Source organism: Panthera leo, chromosome E1, assembly GCF_018350215.1.
Source record: "Panthera leo isolate Ple1 chromosome E1, P.leo_Ple1_pat1.1, whole genome shotgun sequence".
Taxonomy (NCBI): Eukaryota; Metazoa; Chordata; class Mammalia; order Carnivora; family Felidae; genus Panthera; species Panthera leo.
Window position 1 is genome coordinate 47,941,445 of NC_056692.1, and position 14,004 is coordinate 47,955,448.

A 14,004-nucleotide genomic window follows, 5' to 3' on the forward strand; every position below is an offset into this window, starting at 1 on the left:
GGCGGGTGTGTGCGAAGTGGGGGGCTTGAAAATAATTTAGGCCAAGCCCCTCAGAGCAGATGGGGCTTGCCCAAGGATCCGTGCTGAGTGAGTGGCTGAGCTGGGACCAGAATCACCTCCTCTGATCTTCTCTACTGTGCTGTGAAGCAGGTGTTATAATCCAGCTACGAAGCAACTTGCCCGTACCTGTTCAATTGTGTGGCCCCCCAAAGTAGTGTGTTGAGGCCCTCACCTCCAGAACCTCAGAATGTGACCGTATTTGGAGACAGGGCCTTTACATGGTGATGAAGGTAAAACCGGGCTCTCTTAGGATGGGCTCTAATTCAATCTGACTGGCATCCTTATAAGAGGGAATGTGGACACCAGGGGTGGGCACACAAGCAGAAGAAAGACCCTGTGAGGACACATCCAGAAGAGGGCCATCTGCAAGCCAGGGAGAGAAAGCGAATCTGCTGACGCCTTGATCTCTGACTTCCGGTCTCCAGGACTGTGAGAAAATAACGGTCTGTGTTTTGAGCCATCGGGTCTGCGGTGTTTTGTTACGGCAGTTCTAGAAAACGAATAGACTGTCCTTTCCAAGTCCGTACCCACAGATGTGTGGGTTTTGGTACAGCTTTCCAGGGCCCACGTGTTGCCCGCGGTGGCCCTGCGAACCTGGAACCCAATGCTATCTTAAAGAGAGCAAGAGAAAGACCGAAAAGCTGGCAATGCAAAAAACACACGGCAGAGAGCCTGGCTTTGTTTCGCTACTCACAATCTCAGAACCGGAACTACACACGCTGAGAAGATGCCTGGAGAACTGGGGTCACATCCTGCGGTGCAGGATTTCCCCACCCGCCCCGCTGCATTTCATGGAGAGGGCCTGGTACCCCCCAGCCCAGCTTTGCTACTAGGGAAACGGGCATCACCATGCCTCCTCTGGAACCATCTAGTTGCCGACATAGGCCCCAGCCAAGTCCAGCAAGCGGATACTGCCCTGTGTTAGGATTAAAGGGCAACCCCCAAATGTTCACAGAGAGCGGCTGGATCCTTCCAAGTCTGGCTTGTTTAGACTCAAAATGCACCAGGTGTTGGCAAATCCAGCTCCAAATCCCAGGCAGCCTCTTTGAAAGCTGCCTTCTACTTAGGTGGTATAGATGTGTGTCTATAGGATTCTATTTTAGGGCCTTGGACAGGAAATACTGCCCATTTGAGCAGGGACAGTATCCCCAGGGCCTGAAATAGTGCCTGATGGTACCAACTGGGACCAGCCAAAGTCTGAAATTCTCCTTGTCAGAGTCACTTCTTGGGTTAAGGCATTAAAGACCCCTGTTAAAAACGGTATAGGGGCCATACATATTAAGACATCATCAGCCATTAACACCTCTTTGTGACTTTCTCAGAGTAGCCTCAGAATCCCCGCCCCCCCAACTTAGCCCGGTAGGGACAAAGCTGGGGCAGCCGAGTCCTGGTGGGAAGAGAGGGCAGAAGATTCACAGCCTATGGGGTGGAGGGGGGCAGGGAGGACAGGACGGCGTGTCGCGCAGACCGACGTGGGTAAGGAAAACGGATAAGGGATTTCACGAGGAACACTGCTTGGCAATTCTGAACCAGCCAGACCTCCGTATGAGATTCACCTTTCGCCCTGATGGTCCAGAACACGAACACGGGGGCCAGGCTAGTTGGTAGGCACACAGGTCCGGCTGGGTCTGTGTAAGGAACTCGGCATCTCAGAGCTCGTCTCGGCCTGGGGCCACGGAGGAAGGTGTGTGGGGACAGATAACACAGCTGGAACAGCCACGTCTCCCAAGGAAGGGGAGAGCCGCAGGAGTGATTGGCACCCGAGAGGCGGGGCCACGCCCACACTCTCAGCCGATCAGCTTGTCCGCTGGCTCCAGACTCCTGACCCCACGCTGGGGGCAGCTAGAGCCGCTCTTGGGGAAGCTTGGAGACGACACGGGTCAAGGGACAAGGGACAAGAGCGAAGCGTGGTGGGGGCAGCCTGGGCCTGTCAACCAAGGGCCTGGGGCTCACAGACCATCAGGGGAGCATGGGAAGGGCCGTCTGGTTGTCCACAGTCCAGGGAGGAAGGCGGTGAGGCTCAGCAGGGAGAGGATGACATCTGGTCATAGTCGGGGCACTTGAGCAAGGCTGGGTAGTTGCTGTTCATCTGCAGGGAGGCGTCGCTGGAGATGTCAGACGGGCTGCGGCCCCGGACCCAGGCGTCCGGGTGCAGGAACTGGCCTGAGTAATCGGAGCAGTTGCTCAGACGGGGACGGTAGAAGCCGGGGTGAGGCCTGTACATGTCCTCGGCGGTGTACCTCTTCATGAACAGGTACACGGACATCACCCCAGCGCTCTACAGTGAGGAGAGAGCAGAGGAGAGCTCACTGCCGGGGGGCCTGGCCTTGCTCCCCAGCTGGGGCCTGCACAGGACACAGCCACCAGAGCAGCTGGAGCTGGGAGGGACATGCATGCGGGCACAGAACTGGGATGTCCTGCAGGAGCGGGCGGGGGTGAAGAGAGTGATACATTCCGGGGAGGAGGAAGGGCAGCGAGTGCGTCCCCCACCCCCCCCCCCCCCCCGCCCCCGCCGAGTGTCTTCCTGTCCCGCCCCCACCCAGCCTGCTGGGGGAAGGTTACCTCTGTCAAAAGGAAAGAGATGGCAGCAAAGGCAAACGACCACCCATACTTGTAGTTGAAATAGGTCTCCGTGTCCCTGGTCCTGTTGAGCATCTCATCGTTGATGCTGGAGATGTACAGCACCAGGCCCACCACCAGAGAGAGGCCTGGGGCAAGGGCAAGGGGGTGCTTAGGGAAGAAGCCCGGGGAGTTTGCTGATGGGGCACCCACCTCCCCTTGGGGTTCAGGAAGGAAGCTGTGGGCCTTGTGGTAACAATGGTCTCCTTCTGGACTAGAACGAGAGTAGGAGCTCTCCTCCTAAAGACCTTGTTGAGACCATGACCTTCTAGAAAGTAGACAGTTGCTAAGAAAGCTCCCCATCCAGCCACCTTCTGGGCCAGGGAAGCCCCGTGGGTCTCAACCCACCTGCCCACTACGATGACCTGTCAGACATACTTGCCTGAGCCCCATCCCTGAACATTCTGAGTCACTTGGCCTGGGCTGGGCCCCTGGCACTGTGCTCTCTTAATGATAATGTGAAGTAAGGGTGCAGACCACTGAACTAGCACGTGGCTTTTGCTAAACTGAGGAATGAGACGGGCTCCCTTGGTAGAGGCGGCCAGGGCGTCCAATCCCTATCTCCAGCAGGGGGTGGTGACCTCCTTGTGGAGACCAAGTGGCCCGTGGTCTTCACAGCCCAGCTGACCGTGGGTGCGGCATACTGAGACTGTAAGGCAGGAGAGGTTAAGCCAGAGTTTGCCCAGATTCTGGCAAGCGTTAAATCAAGAGGCCAGTGGGGCCCCAACTCCTGTGCCGTGGTGCAAGTGACTGCCTCAGGCATTCAATTAGTTACTGTAACTGAATCAGGACATAATTAATTACTCTGTTTTGAGCTGGTCAGGCTTAATTCCACTCACATGATTAAACTAGGGCATCTTGTAGGGGAACATTAAAGGAAAATAGGTGTGATTCAAGCCTTCCTTGGTGCTTAACTCACATTGGAATCATTGCTGGCCCAAGGGAATCCTCGTTATTGTTATCATGAAAACAACTTCAGGTGGCCCAGTTCACTCTGAGATTTCTGATCCCGTTGCCTGCTTCTGAAAAACTTCAGGTGCCTTGAAGCTACTGTACAGCCTTGACTATTTTAAGTTCATAGAAAGGTAAAGGAAAAGTTTAACCCCTGAGTCTGTACCTCTTAGACTAGGTAGAAATATCACCATGCAGAGGGCAGGACACTGCAGGTGCTCAATAAATATGTGTTGGATTGATGGATGGAAAGGTGGATGAATGGATTAATAGATGGAAGAATGGATGGAAGATGGATGGGTCAGTTGAAAAAAAGATGGACAGATGAGTGGAAGAAAGGATGGAGGGAGAAAAAAAAGGGAGAGGAAGGAAGGGAGGGAGGGAGGGGAAGGGAGGAGAAGAAAGGAGGGGAGGGAGGGAAGGAAGGGAGGGAGGGAGGGAGGGAGGAAGGAAGGCGAAAAGGAAGGAAGGAAGGAAGGAGGGAAGGAAGGAGGGAAGGAAGGAAGGAAAGAAGGAAGGAAGGAGAAACGGAAGGAAGGAGGGAGGGAAGGAAGGAGAAAAGAAAGGAAGGAGGGAGGGAAGGAAGGAGAAAAGGAAGGAGGGAGGGAGGGAAGGAAGGAAGGAAGGAGAAAAGAAAGGAAGGAAAGAGGGAGGGAAGGAAGGAGAAAAGGAGGGAATGAAGGAAGGAGGGAAGGAAGGAGAAAAGGAAGGAAGGATGGACCCTCTAGCCTTTGGGATGCCTCCTCCCAGATGTTACACAGACACCTCAAACTCAGCATTTCCTACACTAAATTCACGAGCTGGGCCCAAATCTGCTTCTTCTCCCGTGGTCCCTAGATCAACGATGTGGCACGTCATCCACCCACTGCCCAAGCAAGAACTTGGCACCACCGTTGACTCTTCCCTTGAAAACCTAGTCCTTGTCCTGTTGAGTTTACCCTCCAAATGTCACCTGAATGCTTTCACTCCCTCTTCTCTCCTCTCATCCCCTTAGTTTGGGCCACCGTCACCTCTCTCCTGTGCCACCAAAATAACCTCTCACCTGCTCTCCCTGCCCCTGTCTTGCATCCCCCTCTCCCTTCATTCCCCAGGTGGTCATTCCCAAATCCCCAAATATGATCATATCATCCCTCAGCTCAACATCCTTCTGAAGTTTCTCACAACGTCCAAAATCTGTAAGGCGACCTCACATCCCATCTCTCCTCCCACCACGTTGCACCTTCCCCCCCCCTCCCCCCCGCTCCATCCTCTCTCTTTCCTCCAGGCTCCCTTTCCATCCCCACCCCGAACCTCACTCTTTTACCTAATTCCTACTCATCCTTCAGCTCGCCTTCTCCTGGTCGTCTTCCCTGATCAACCCTTGGTCTGAGTTTCAGCCACTGCTCTTGGCCCCATAGCAGTTCTGGCTGACTGCTATCATAGTCCTTTTTCTGCTGTGTTCAAATTCACTGTCTACTTGTTTAGATCTCCCACTATGCTGACCTTCTTGGAGGCAATGATGCCAATACCAGAATAAAGTCTGGTAGATATCATGAATGAATGAATGAAAGAAAGAAAGAACGAAAGAACGAAAGAACGAAAGAACGAAAGAACGAAAGAAAGAAAGACAAAGACAACCTGGTGTCAATCCAAAAAGATAGATCCATATTTAAGGGACCTGGGCATGGGGTGCGACTGGAAAGTGAAGGGGACAGTAGGAGTCTCCTGTAGGATAGCTCAGGGCTGGGAGTGAAGGGGCCAGTATTCCAAAGGCAGGTTGCACTTTCTTGCAAAATGAGGAAGAAATACCCCCTTCAAAAATAAGTAGGCTCACTACTGGTGGAACTAAGAAGCAAGAGGTGGTAACAGTGAGGCGTGAGGAGACAGCCCAGGCTTGTAATCCCCACTCTGCCCCAGGTGAGCCTGTTAGGTCTCTCCTCTCGCAGGGTCATGGATGGACGTGAGGTCATCAGCGGTGTCCCTCACTGTGACTCAGTTCTTCCTGGGGCACTAACTCAGTGGCTCCAGGGCCAGGGGTTGATCCACAGCTGTGATCAGTACTTCCCAGAGCAGAGCCATTGATCAAGAGTCCAGAGTGCACGAAAGAAAACAGTACGTCTTACCTGAGAGAATAAAAAAGATGCCGGAGACAAAGGCCAGTATAGTCCTATGGGGACGGATGTGTCCGATGTTGCTCAGGATAAACCCAATGAACATGAAGAAGAGGCTGACCAGAGGGAATGGTGTGGCCGAACGAATCATTTCTAATCGAGGGGACAAGAGGATACTGTCAGCTTCCCACGGCCTTACTTCCTGCTCACCCACCCAGTTCAAGTGTTCCTGGAAGTGTTTGCCAACCGGTCCCTGAAGTCTTCTGGCTGGCCCAGTTCTCTGGGCTCCATACCCTCCTTGGGGGGCCTGGGGACCTCCCAGTGCTGGCAGGGTTTCTGTCCCTGAGGAAGGGCTGGGAGGTCTGATTTCAAGGGCCAACATGTTTCTGTCTTTTCTCCCAGCACAAACTACCAGGCATCCAATATGGCAGCTGTGGAAGGGCCTGGTCACCCTTCTCACTTCCTCTCCTGGGGGTATTCTCCATGGGCAAAGGCATCTATCTCTGAGTGGTGCAGGAGACACTTCCTGGCCTTGGTTTTCCTCAATTTTGGGAATGGTCTGTATATTAAATGTATCTGATCTTTGTCCTTGGTTCCTGAGAGATGACCTCTATATCCTTGAAATTTCCCAAGTGATAAGAGTGTCTTTGATATTCATAGTGGGCTCCCTGACTACACCGAGTTTCTTCCAATCAGCTGACTCAGGATGGGGGCTGGAAAGACCAACCATGGGATTAGAAGTTTAGGGGTTTTGAGCCATGTGATACAGGCCCGACTCTGGGAAGAGGAGGGGGAGATTGTGTTCAGTCATGTGGTTGATAGCTCACTCAACCTGCCTCTGTAATGAAGCCCAGTAAAAACTCGGCCCCAAAGCCTGGTTGTGTTTCCTGGTTAGTGGACACATCCATGTGCCAGGATGGTGATGCGTCCTGATCCCGTGGGGAGAAGACATGGAGACTCGGCATTCAGTACCCTCCCAGATCTCACCCTACGTGCCTCTTTATTTGGTTGATCTTGATCTGTATCCTTTATAATAAAACTGTGATAAGTATAGCACTTTCCTGAATTCTACAAGTGGTTCTAGCAACTTTTTGAACCTGAGGGGGGTCACAGGAACCCCTGACTTGTAGCCAGCTTGTCAGAAATGTTGGTGGCCTTGGTGACTTCCAAACTTCCAGCTGGTGTGTGAAGTGAGGGCAGTCCGGTTGGGGGCTGAGAACTTAGACTGTGACTTTGTGCTAACTTGGAGTGATTAGTATCAGAATTGTATTGCAAGTTCATACTGGTGGAGGCGGGTGGTTCAGAATCAGCCCTGGTGAGGCAAAGGCCGTGAAGTCAACCTTCTTGGGGGCCAGAGAGTTTGCGTTAGCTCCCTGAGTGCTATAGCTTGAATGCTTAGGGTGGAACCCTCATGGCTGGGATCAATGCCCTTATAAAAGAGACCCCCCAGAGCTCCCTCTCCCCTTTATCTGCGTGAGAACACAGCAAGAAGGCGCCGTCTGTAGCAGGGAGGGGGCCCTCACCAGAACGTGACCGTGCCGGCACCTTGATCTTGGACTTGCGGACTCTAGGACTGAGAGAAATTTCTGTTGTTGATAAACTACCTGGTCTGTGGCATTTTGTTCCAGCAGCCCGCACGGGCTAAGACACGAGGCAGAATGCCCTCTCCCTTGCCTGGGTCACAAGACCGTCATCACCACTGCAAGAATAATTGGCAGAGTGAGCTCTGGTGAGCTCAGGCCACACCGCCGGCTGAGTCAAAGGGCGTTAGCTCTTGCAAAGCAGCCTGGTCGCCCCGACTCTTCCCTTCGCCCTGCTCTGCTCTGGGAAGCCAGTGACCCAGGTCAGAAAGTCTGAGGCACCTACTTAAAACATTGACGGTGGACTCTGATGTCAGCTGGGTGTTCATGGGCATCACATACTCTATGGTGAAGCAGCGGCCCCGCTCCTCACCTGTGAAGACAAGAATCGACGTTTCCAGGTGATTCTTGAAACGCGGACGGGAAGTTAGTACATTCAAATGGGGTTCCCAGCTGCTTCCGGGGGCTTTGACCCACAGTGTATTTGCACCTGGGCTGGATCTAACCCCAGGGCGTCCCATCCCTGGCTGGTGACCCACATCTTTCCTGCAGACATCACATCCCGACATCACATGTTTCCTACAGAAGCGCCACTGTGAAGACGGACCCACACATCAAGAGTCACATGGGAGGCAGACCGCCCTGCAAACCGGAGGTTGAATAACACATCTGGCGGCCGTCTCGTTGCTCCGGGGCAGGCTCGGCCGACGATGGTGCATGGCTGGCTTAGACTCCCCAGGGTGGGTGTCATGGAACAGAGCCCGGAAAGCCTTGTCAATCATTTTGGAAGCCAAATACTAGGGACTTCAAACGCTGCTTCACCTGTACATGTGACCATGTGATCGATGCCACATAGTCTAGGGCGGTGGGAGGTGAGGTCAACGTCAGGTGCCATTCCCAAAGCAGACACAAGTCACCGGGAGGCCAGGCTTCAGGGTGCTCTCCCTGCTGAATACTGGTGGGCACCAATCACCACCCCCATCCTCCAAAACCCCGCTTATTATAAAGGGACCACATGCTCCCTCTGCCCAGTGTGCACGTAGGTGACAGGGACCTTCAAGGATTGCTCAGTGACCACACTGTGGCAGTTCCAGCCAGCTCAGGCTTGCGGCCAGTCACAGAGTACGGAGATGCCCCTCCTGTGCAGGTGGCTCTGGGCCATGATAAAGGGATAAAGGCCAAGTGCTGGGAACGGCAACTCGAGGGTTCCAGAGAAGTCCCAGCAAACTGGAGGGAGGCCCAGATAGGCGGGATCCGAGCCTACACCATCTTGCAGATTTGGAAGGACCCGCATCTGTGTTTTCTCTTTCCCACTTCATGGGGTTGGAATAGGAAAACCGCTAAGTAGTTCCCATTCTGTAAACTAGCGGATATATGTGACACTGAGTCACGGAGACTCACTTCGCCTCCCCGGATCTTCACGTAAGGTTGGAAAAGTAAGTCCTGCCTTGGAGTGTTGTGGGGAGGCCCTGAGATGGAGAAGTCCCTCAACAGTTCCAGACCCGCGTGAGGCCACCTCGTCCAGCCTGCGAGGTGCAGTTCGGGGAAGGCGTGGTTACAGTCATCTTTCAGGTGAGGACACGCAGGTCCCGGGGGCATGACATCGTGACTCAGGGCTTGAGTTTGGAACGGGCCCTGGTCGCTGCAGGGAGCGCCACCCAGAGTTGACGAGGACCGTCCCTGGTGAACCGCCCCCTGTCCAGCAGGGGCATCTCCTCCCCGTGGGAAGCCCCTCGGGCAGGTTTTCCAAGGGGGCACAAGCCGCCCCTCTCTCTGCGGCCAGGCTGTCCCGACCTGGGGTGCCCTTACCTGCGAGGAAGCAGACACGCCAGAGGCCGGAGTGCAGGGACATCTTGATCTCCATGCTCTGGTTCTGGGGCAGGACCACGCCCTCCTCCAGGTACAGCCAGTAGTCAGTGCTGACCGCAATGCCCAGGAGACCCAGGCCACAGACAGCAAAGACGCTGCTCAGCAGGGTCAGGGCCTTCCTCCCGCAGCCACTCATCTTCCCAGAGGTCGCTGGGCGGCCTGTGGCCAAGGTCCCGCCAGCAGGAGGTGCGCTCTGGAGGCAGAGAGAGGGTGGGCCGGTGGTAGCCACCACGGCTCTGAGCAGGCCAGGACGAGGGGTCTTCGGGAGGGAACTAAAGTCAACCCTTTACGAAAAGGCACAGGGGCGCCTGGGTGGCTCAGTCAGGTGGGCATCCGACGTCGGCTCAGGTCATGATCTCACGGCTCATGAGTTCGAGCCCCGCATCGGGCTCTGTGCCGACAGCCCAGAGCCTGGAGCCTGCTTCGGATTCTGTGTCTCCCTCTCTCTCTCTCTCTGCCCCTCCCCCCCTCAAAAATAAACAAACATTTATTAATAAATAAATAAATAAATAAATAAGGCAGAGGGGCAGGGAAGGCATCTTGGGAGGGTATCTTCCTCATGGGCTCTAATCAGCTGCAGCTCTGGGTCAACACAAGTCACAAGAAGCCACACCACAGTCCAAACCCAATGGGCCTCCTAAACCCACCTCATCAGAAACCATCCGACCTTGGCGGCCCAGCACGTGGTATTGGCAGGAGCCAGCTCTGAACCAGCCAGAGACCAAGCATCTACACAAAGTGAGCCACGAGCACAGCTACCGATTCCTGCCGAGGCCAAGGCCCTGGGCTCAGAGCTGGGTAACACAGATGCCGGCTCTGACGGAGCCCACGGGCCGGCTCAGAACGGAACTCTGGGTTAATCTAGAAACATCCAGGGAGCATCTAAAAATCCCTAAGGCCTGGGTTGCCAGCCTGAGAGATTCTGGTGCAACTGGGCTCATGTGGGGGCCGTGGTATCTTATAAACAGTCTGCACGATTCTAAGGTAAAGCCCAAGTTGAGAACGACTGACCTTTCCTACTCAAAGTGTGACCCACGGACAAGCAGCATCAGCATCACCCCGGAGCTTGTCAGAAACGCAGAATCCCAGGGCCAATTTTCTTTTTTTTTTTTAATTTTTTTTTTTAACATTTACTTATTTTTGAGACAGAGAAAGAGCATGAACGGGGGAGGGTCAGAGAAAGAGGGAGACACAGAATCTGAAACAGGTTCGAGGCTCTGAGCTGTCAGCACAGAGCCCAACGCAGGGCTCGAACTCACGGACTGCGGGACCATGACCTGAGCCAACGTTGGATGCTTAACCGACTGAGCCACCCAGGCGCCCCAAGTTTATCTATTTTTTGAGAGAGGGAGTGAGTGGGGAGGGGCAGAGAGCGAGAAGGAGAGAGAGAGAGAATCCCGAGCAGGGATCTCAGTCCTGGGCCTGAACCCACGGACCGCGGGATCATGACCTGAGCCGAAGTCGGACGCTTAACCGACTGAGCCACCCAGGCGCCCCTCCAATTTTCTAAACCAGAATCGACATTGCGACAAGACCCAGATGAGCTGTGTATCTATGGACTTCTGAGAAGCTCTGTGCCAAGCAAACACGCAACTATGCTACAATGTAGTCAGTGCCATGATAGGGAAAGCCCAAGATGTAATGAGAGCCCCGAAGAGGGCCACCTAGTGGGGCTGCAGGGTGCAGGCACAGTTCTGGAAGGCTGGCAGCCCCGGAAACTCTGACAGTGTGTCTGGCCTGAGCCGGTCAAGCCTGCCATGCTGCCTGGCTGTCAGCACCTTCCATTGGCCCTTTGCAGTAATACAAAGTCAAAAACGTTGAAATAGGACCTTGATGCCCACAAAGAGTCAGGTGCCACAGCACCTGGGATAGGGAGGTGGGGTCACCGAGCTCAGGGCCCTGGGGGTGATCCAGCGGCCCTTCCCAAAGCATAGCATCATCCCTCAGCTGAGACATGGGTATAATCTGGCTGAGCCAGCTGCAAGGGGACAGAAGCCACACTCAGGTCAGGAGGCTTGATTCGTCTGTGAGGTCTGAGCTTGCTGTAGGAGTGGAGAGAAGGAAGACAGGGAGAGAAATGGGTGCCCTTCACAAGAAGGGGGGACGTCCTGACCCTAGTTCCACAGCACCGGCCCTGCCCCCTCAGCTGACTGTCTACAGAATAAGCCCCACGCCGGTTTCCTGGAGGTGTGTGTGTGTGAGAACACGGAGAGAGGTTAAGAAACTTGCCCAAGATTGCTGAGCCGGCCGGTGGTGGTACCTGCATTTGAACTTCACCCTGCCTCCTTCCTGAGATCTTGACTGTTCCGTTTCTGTGAGTGTTTTCCAAAGTGGGTTCCACGGAAGCAAAGGCGCCCTGCCCACCAGGCTGCAGAGCACAATCCTTCCCGTACTGGCTTTGACAGAGGAGGGGAAAAGAAAATCCCAAACGGCCAGCCCCACCACCGAGCCACGTCATTGTCCACTCAGTGGGGTGGGCAGTAGAGCAGGATGGCTTGGCTCCCGGTTGGGTTACAAGCATCTAACAGAGCACCTACTGTGTGCGGAGCCCTGTGCTGGCTGCTACGAAAGAGGCAAAGGGAGCAGAGGCTTTGTTGTTCGCAGAGTTCACAGGCTGGAGAAGTATGAAATGGCAGCATCATGACTGTGACCTAAAGGGGGTGGGCAGGATCATAACAGGCAGAACCCAGAACTCTGGGTTCCCAGGGGGGGAGGTAGGCTGCCTGCAGGAGCCCTAGGGAAATGGCAGGTGGGCGGGGTGGTGACGTGGGACAGATAATAACGAAGACTTCCATAGCAATTTGCTGGGTACTCCCATGTGAGGCTTGCAAAACTCCAAAATCTGCCAGAGGGAATGGAATTGGTACCCCGCGGGTGGCTGGCAGGTAAGGGCAGGCGAGGAGAATAAAGGGATTAGATCCCCAGTGAGAATAACAGCCCCGGATGTTGCAAGCGAGAGCTGGGAAACCTGGACTCAGCCTGGTCACTGACTCGCTGTGTACGGTTGAAACAGTAACCTTTCTGAGGGCTATTTTTTTCTGCTATGTAACACAGAGGAAGAGAATAACAGTGAAAGCTAAAGGGCATTGAATATTTATGATCGTTAGGCATTCTGCAAAACGCTTTAATCTGTACAGCTCTATTACCATCCCCATTTTACAGGTGAGCAAACTGAGGATCAGAGAGGTTAAGAAACTTGCCCAAGATGGCTCAGCTAGCAAGTGGCGGTGCCTGCATTTGAACTTCACCCCGCCTCCTTCCGAGACCTGACTTGTGCTTCCTCTATGAGTGTTCTCCAAAGTGGGTTCCATGGAACAATATTCTAGCAAAAAGGACTCTGGTGGGGGAAAAAAGGGCACGGGAAGCACTGCATCTAGGTCTTGAAGAGTCACCTTGCGCACTAATATGTTATGGGCCTGAAAAGCATGTTTAGTTTTGCTCATTGCAATGTTTTCCAAACTTCTGCCTCCACAAAATGGCGCCTGTTTCCGTGACACCCACTCTGGGAACAGCGTTGCCCCCCCCCGCCATGAAGAATGCTGAGCTCTAACCTGCCCACCCCACGAACTTGCTGGGGGATTAAATGCAGCAGGAGATACGACAGCGCTTTGTAAGGAATTATTATCACACAGCAAAGGGCTAACAAGCAGACAGACCCGAGCTTCTGAAACACGACAGCTAGTGCCTGGCTGGAGCTGAATAGCCAATTTTAACAGTAAGCTTGACAGACAAAAAAAGATTTAGATCTTAGAGATTTGGGGAGAGGAAAGTAGAGAGGAGATTGGATCTGAAGCTATAAAAGCAAGAAATAAAAGAGGCTGAAGTTGACCCAGCAGCCCAGCTCTGTCCTAGGAGACTCAAAGCCTGCAATGCGCTGGGGCAAAGGGAAAAAGTCCCCTTCCAGAGTGTGTAACAAATTTATGGAACGCTGCACAGAGCGAAAAGTGGTAATCTTACTCCTTACACCGTTATTTTGATGCTTCGGTTATGAAATTATTTACTTACGAATAGCTAATATCATTGGCTGAGGACTGGAAAGGCCCCTTGTGTATAGTAACTCATCAGGATTTCACGACAATCCCGTAAGTAGGTGGGATTAGCCCCATTTCACGGACGGGGAAACTGAGGCTCAGACAGGTTATGTAGCCTACAGGACATCACAGGTGGGTGACAGAGTACGGATTTAAATTTAGGTCTGATTCCAAGGTCTACACTCTGGCTACATCATCTCCCTACTGAAGAAATAAACGGGTTCAAGAAGTTTGGGGTGAAGAGGCACATCCAGAGCAGGTCACTGGGGAATCTAGAAATGTACGTAACACAGGATTTTGGGAGATTGTCTTTGTAAACAACCAAGTGTTACACACGGCTGTCTCCTGCCCCTACTGGGTTTACTTCTAGGGGGTCAGCCGGCATATCTTCTCATATTGAGACGCATACTCTAACCCAGCATTTCCGATTCCGAAAACCACCTTTTAGGGCGAGAAGACTAACCCACGTACTTCCCTCAAAGCACATTTAGGAAAATCAAGGTCCGTATGAGAGATTTACCTGGGATCACACAGCCAGTTCGTGGAGGGACAGAGTGCGAACCGGAAATCTTCTGAACGTTGATCCAATGCTTTTTTTTTTCTCTGTGCTGCACGGAAAATCGTAAGGCAGAAGGTGAAAATTATTGAGATGTCCCCCCATGAACACCTTTAGTTTACTGCTTCCCACTCTTTTTCCCGTGTGACAATCTTCTAGCCAGTGTCTTCAGTGGGCGGGGCAGGGACGGCAGTCCCCTGAAGGCACTCTGGTCTGGAATGAATTCCTAGTTCCCACATGATCAGGTC

At 53.5% G+C, this 14,004-nt stretch overlaps 1 protein-coding gene across 1 annotated transcript; it reads right to left on the reverse strand.

The window, feature by feature from the left end:
• Positions 1–1,544: 1,544 nt before the first annotated feature.
• Positions 1,545–13,792, reverse strand: CACNG5 (calcium voltage-gated channel auxiliary subunit gamma 5). Its single transcript, XM_042915861.1, has 6 exons — positions 13,721–13,792; positions 9,110–9,362; positions 7,587–7,673; positions 5,733–5,873; positions 2,623–2,768; positions 1,545–2,338 (listed from the first exon to the last, which is right to left on the reverse strand). The coding sequence occupies exons 2-6, from the start codon at positions 9,303–9,305 to the stop codon at positions 2,081–2,083; spliced, it is 828 nt and encodes a 275-aa protein (XP_042771795.1). The 5' UTR covers positions 9,306–9,362; positions 13,721–13,792; the 3' UTR covers positions 1,545–2,080.
• Between the last annotated feature and the right edge of the window lie 212 nt (positions 13,793–14,004).

Excerpts from the sequence above, each read along its gene's own strand:
- CACNG5 (XM_042915861.1), bottom strand. The coding sequence starts at position 9,305 with ATGAGTGGCTGCGGGAGGAAGGCCCTGACCCTGCTGAGCAGCGTCTTT. Across the intron at positions 2,769-5,732 it reads CATCTTTTTTATTCTCTCAG|GCCTCTCTCTGGTGGTGGGC; the intron begins GTAAGACGTACT and ends CCCTTGCCCCAG. Across the intron at positions 2,339-2,622 it reads TCTCTTTCCTTTTGACAGAG|AGCGCTGGGGTGATGTCCGT; the intron begins GTAACCTTCCCC and ends TCCTCACTGTAG.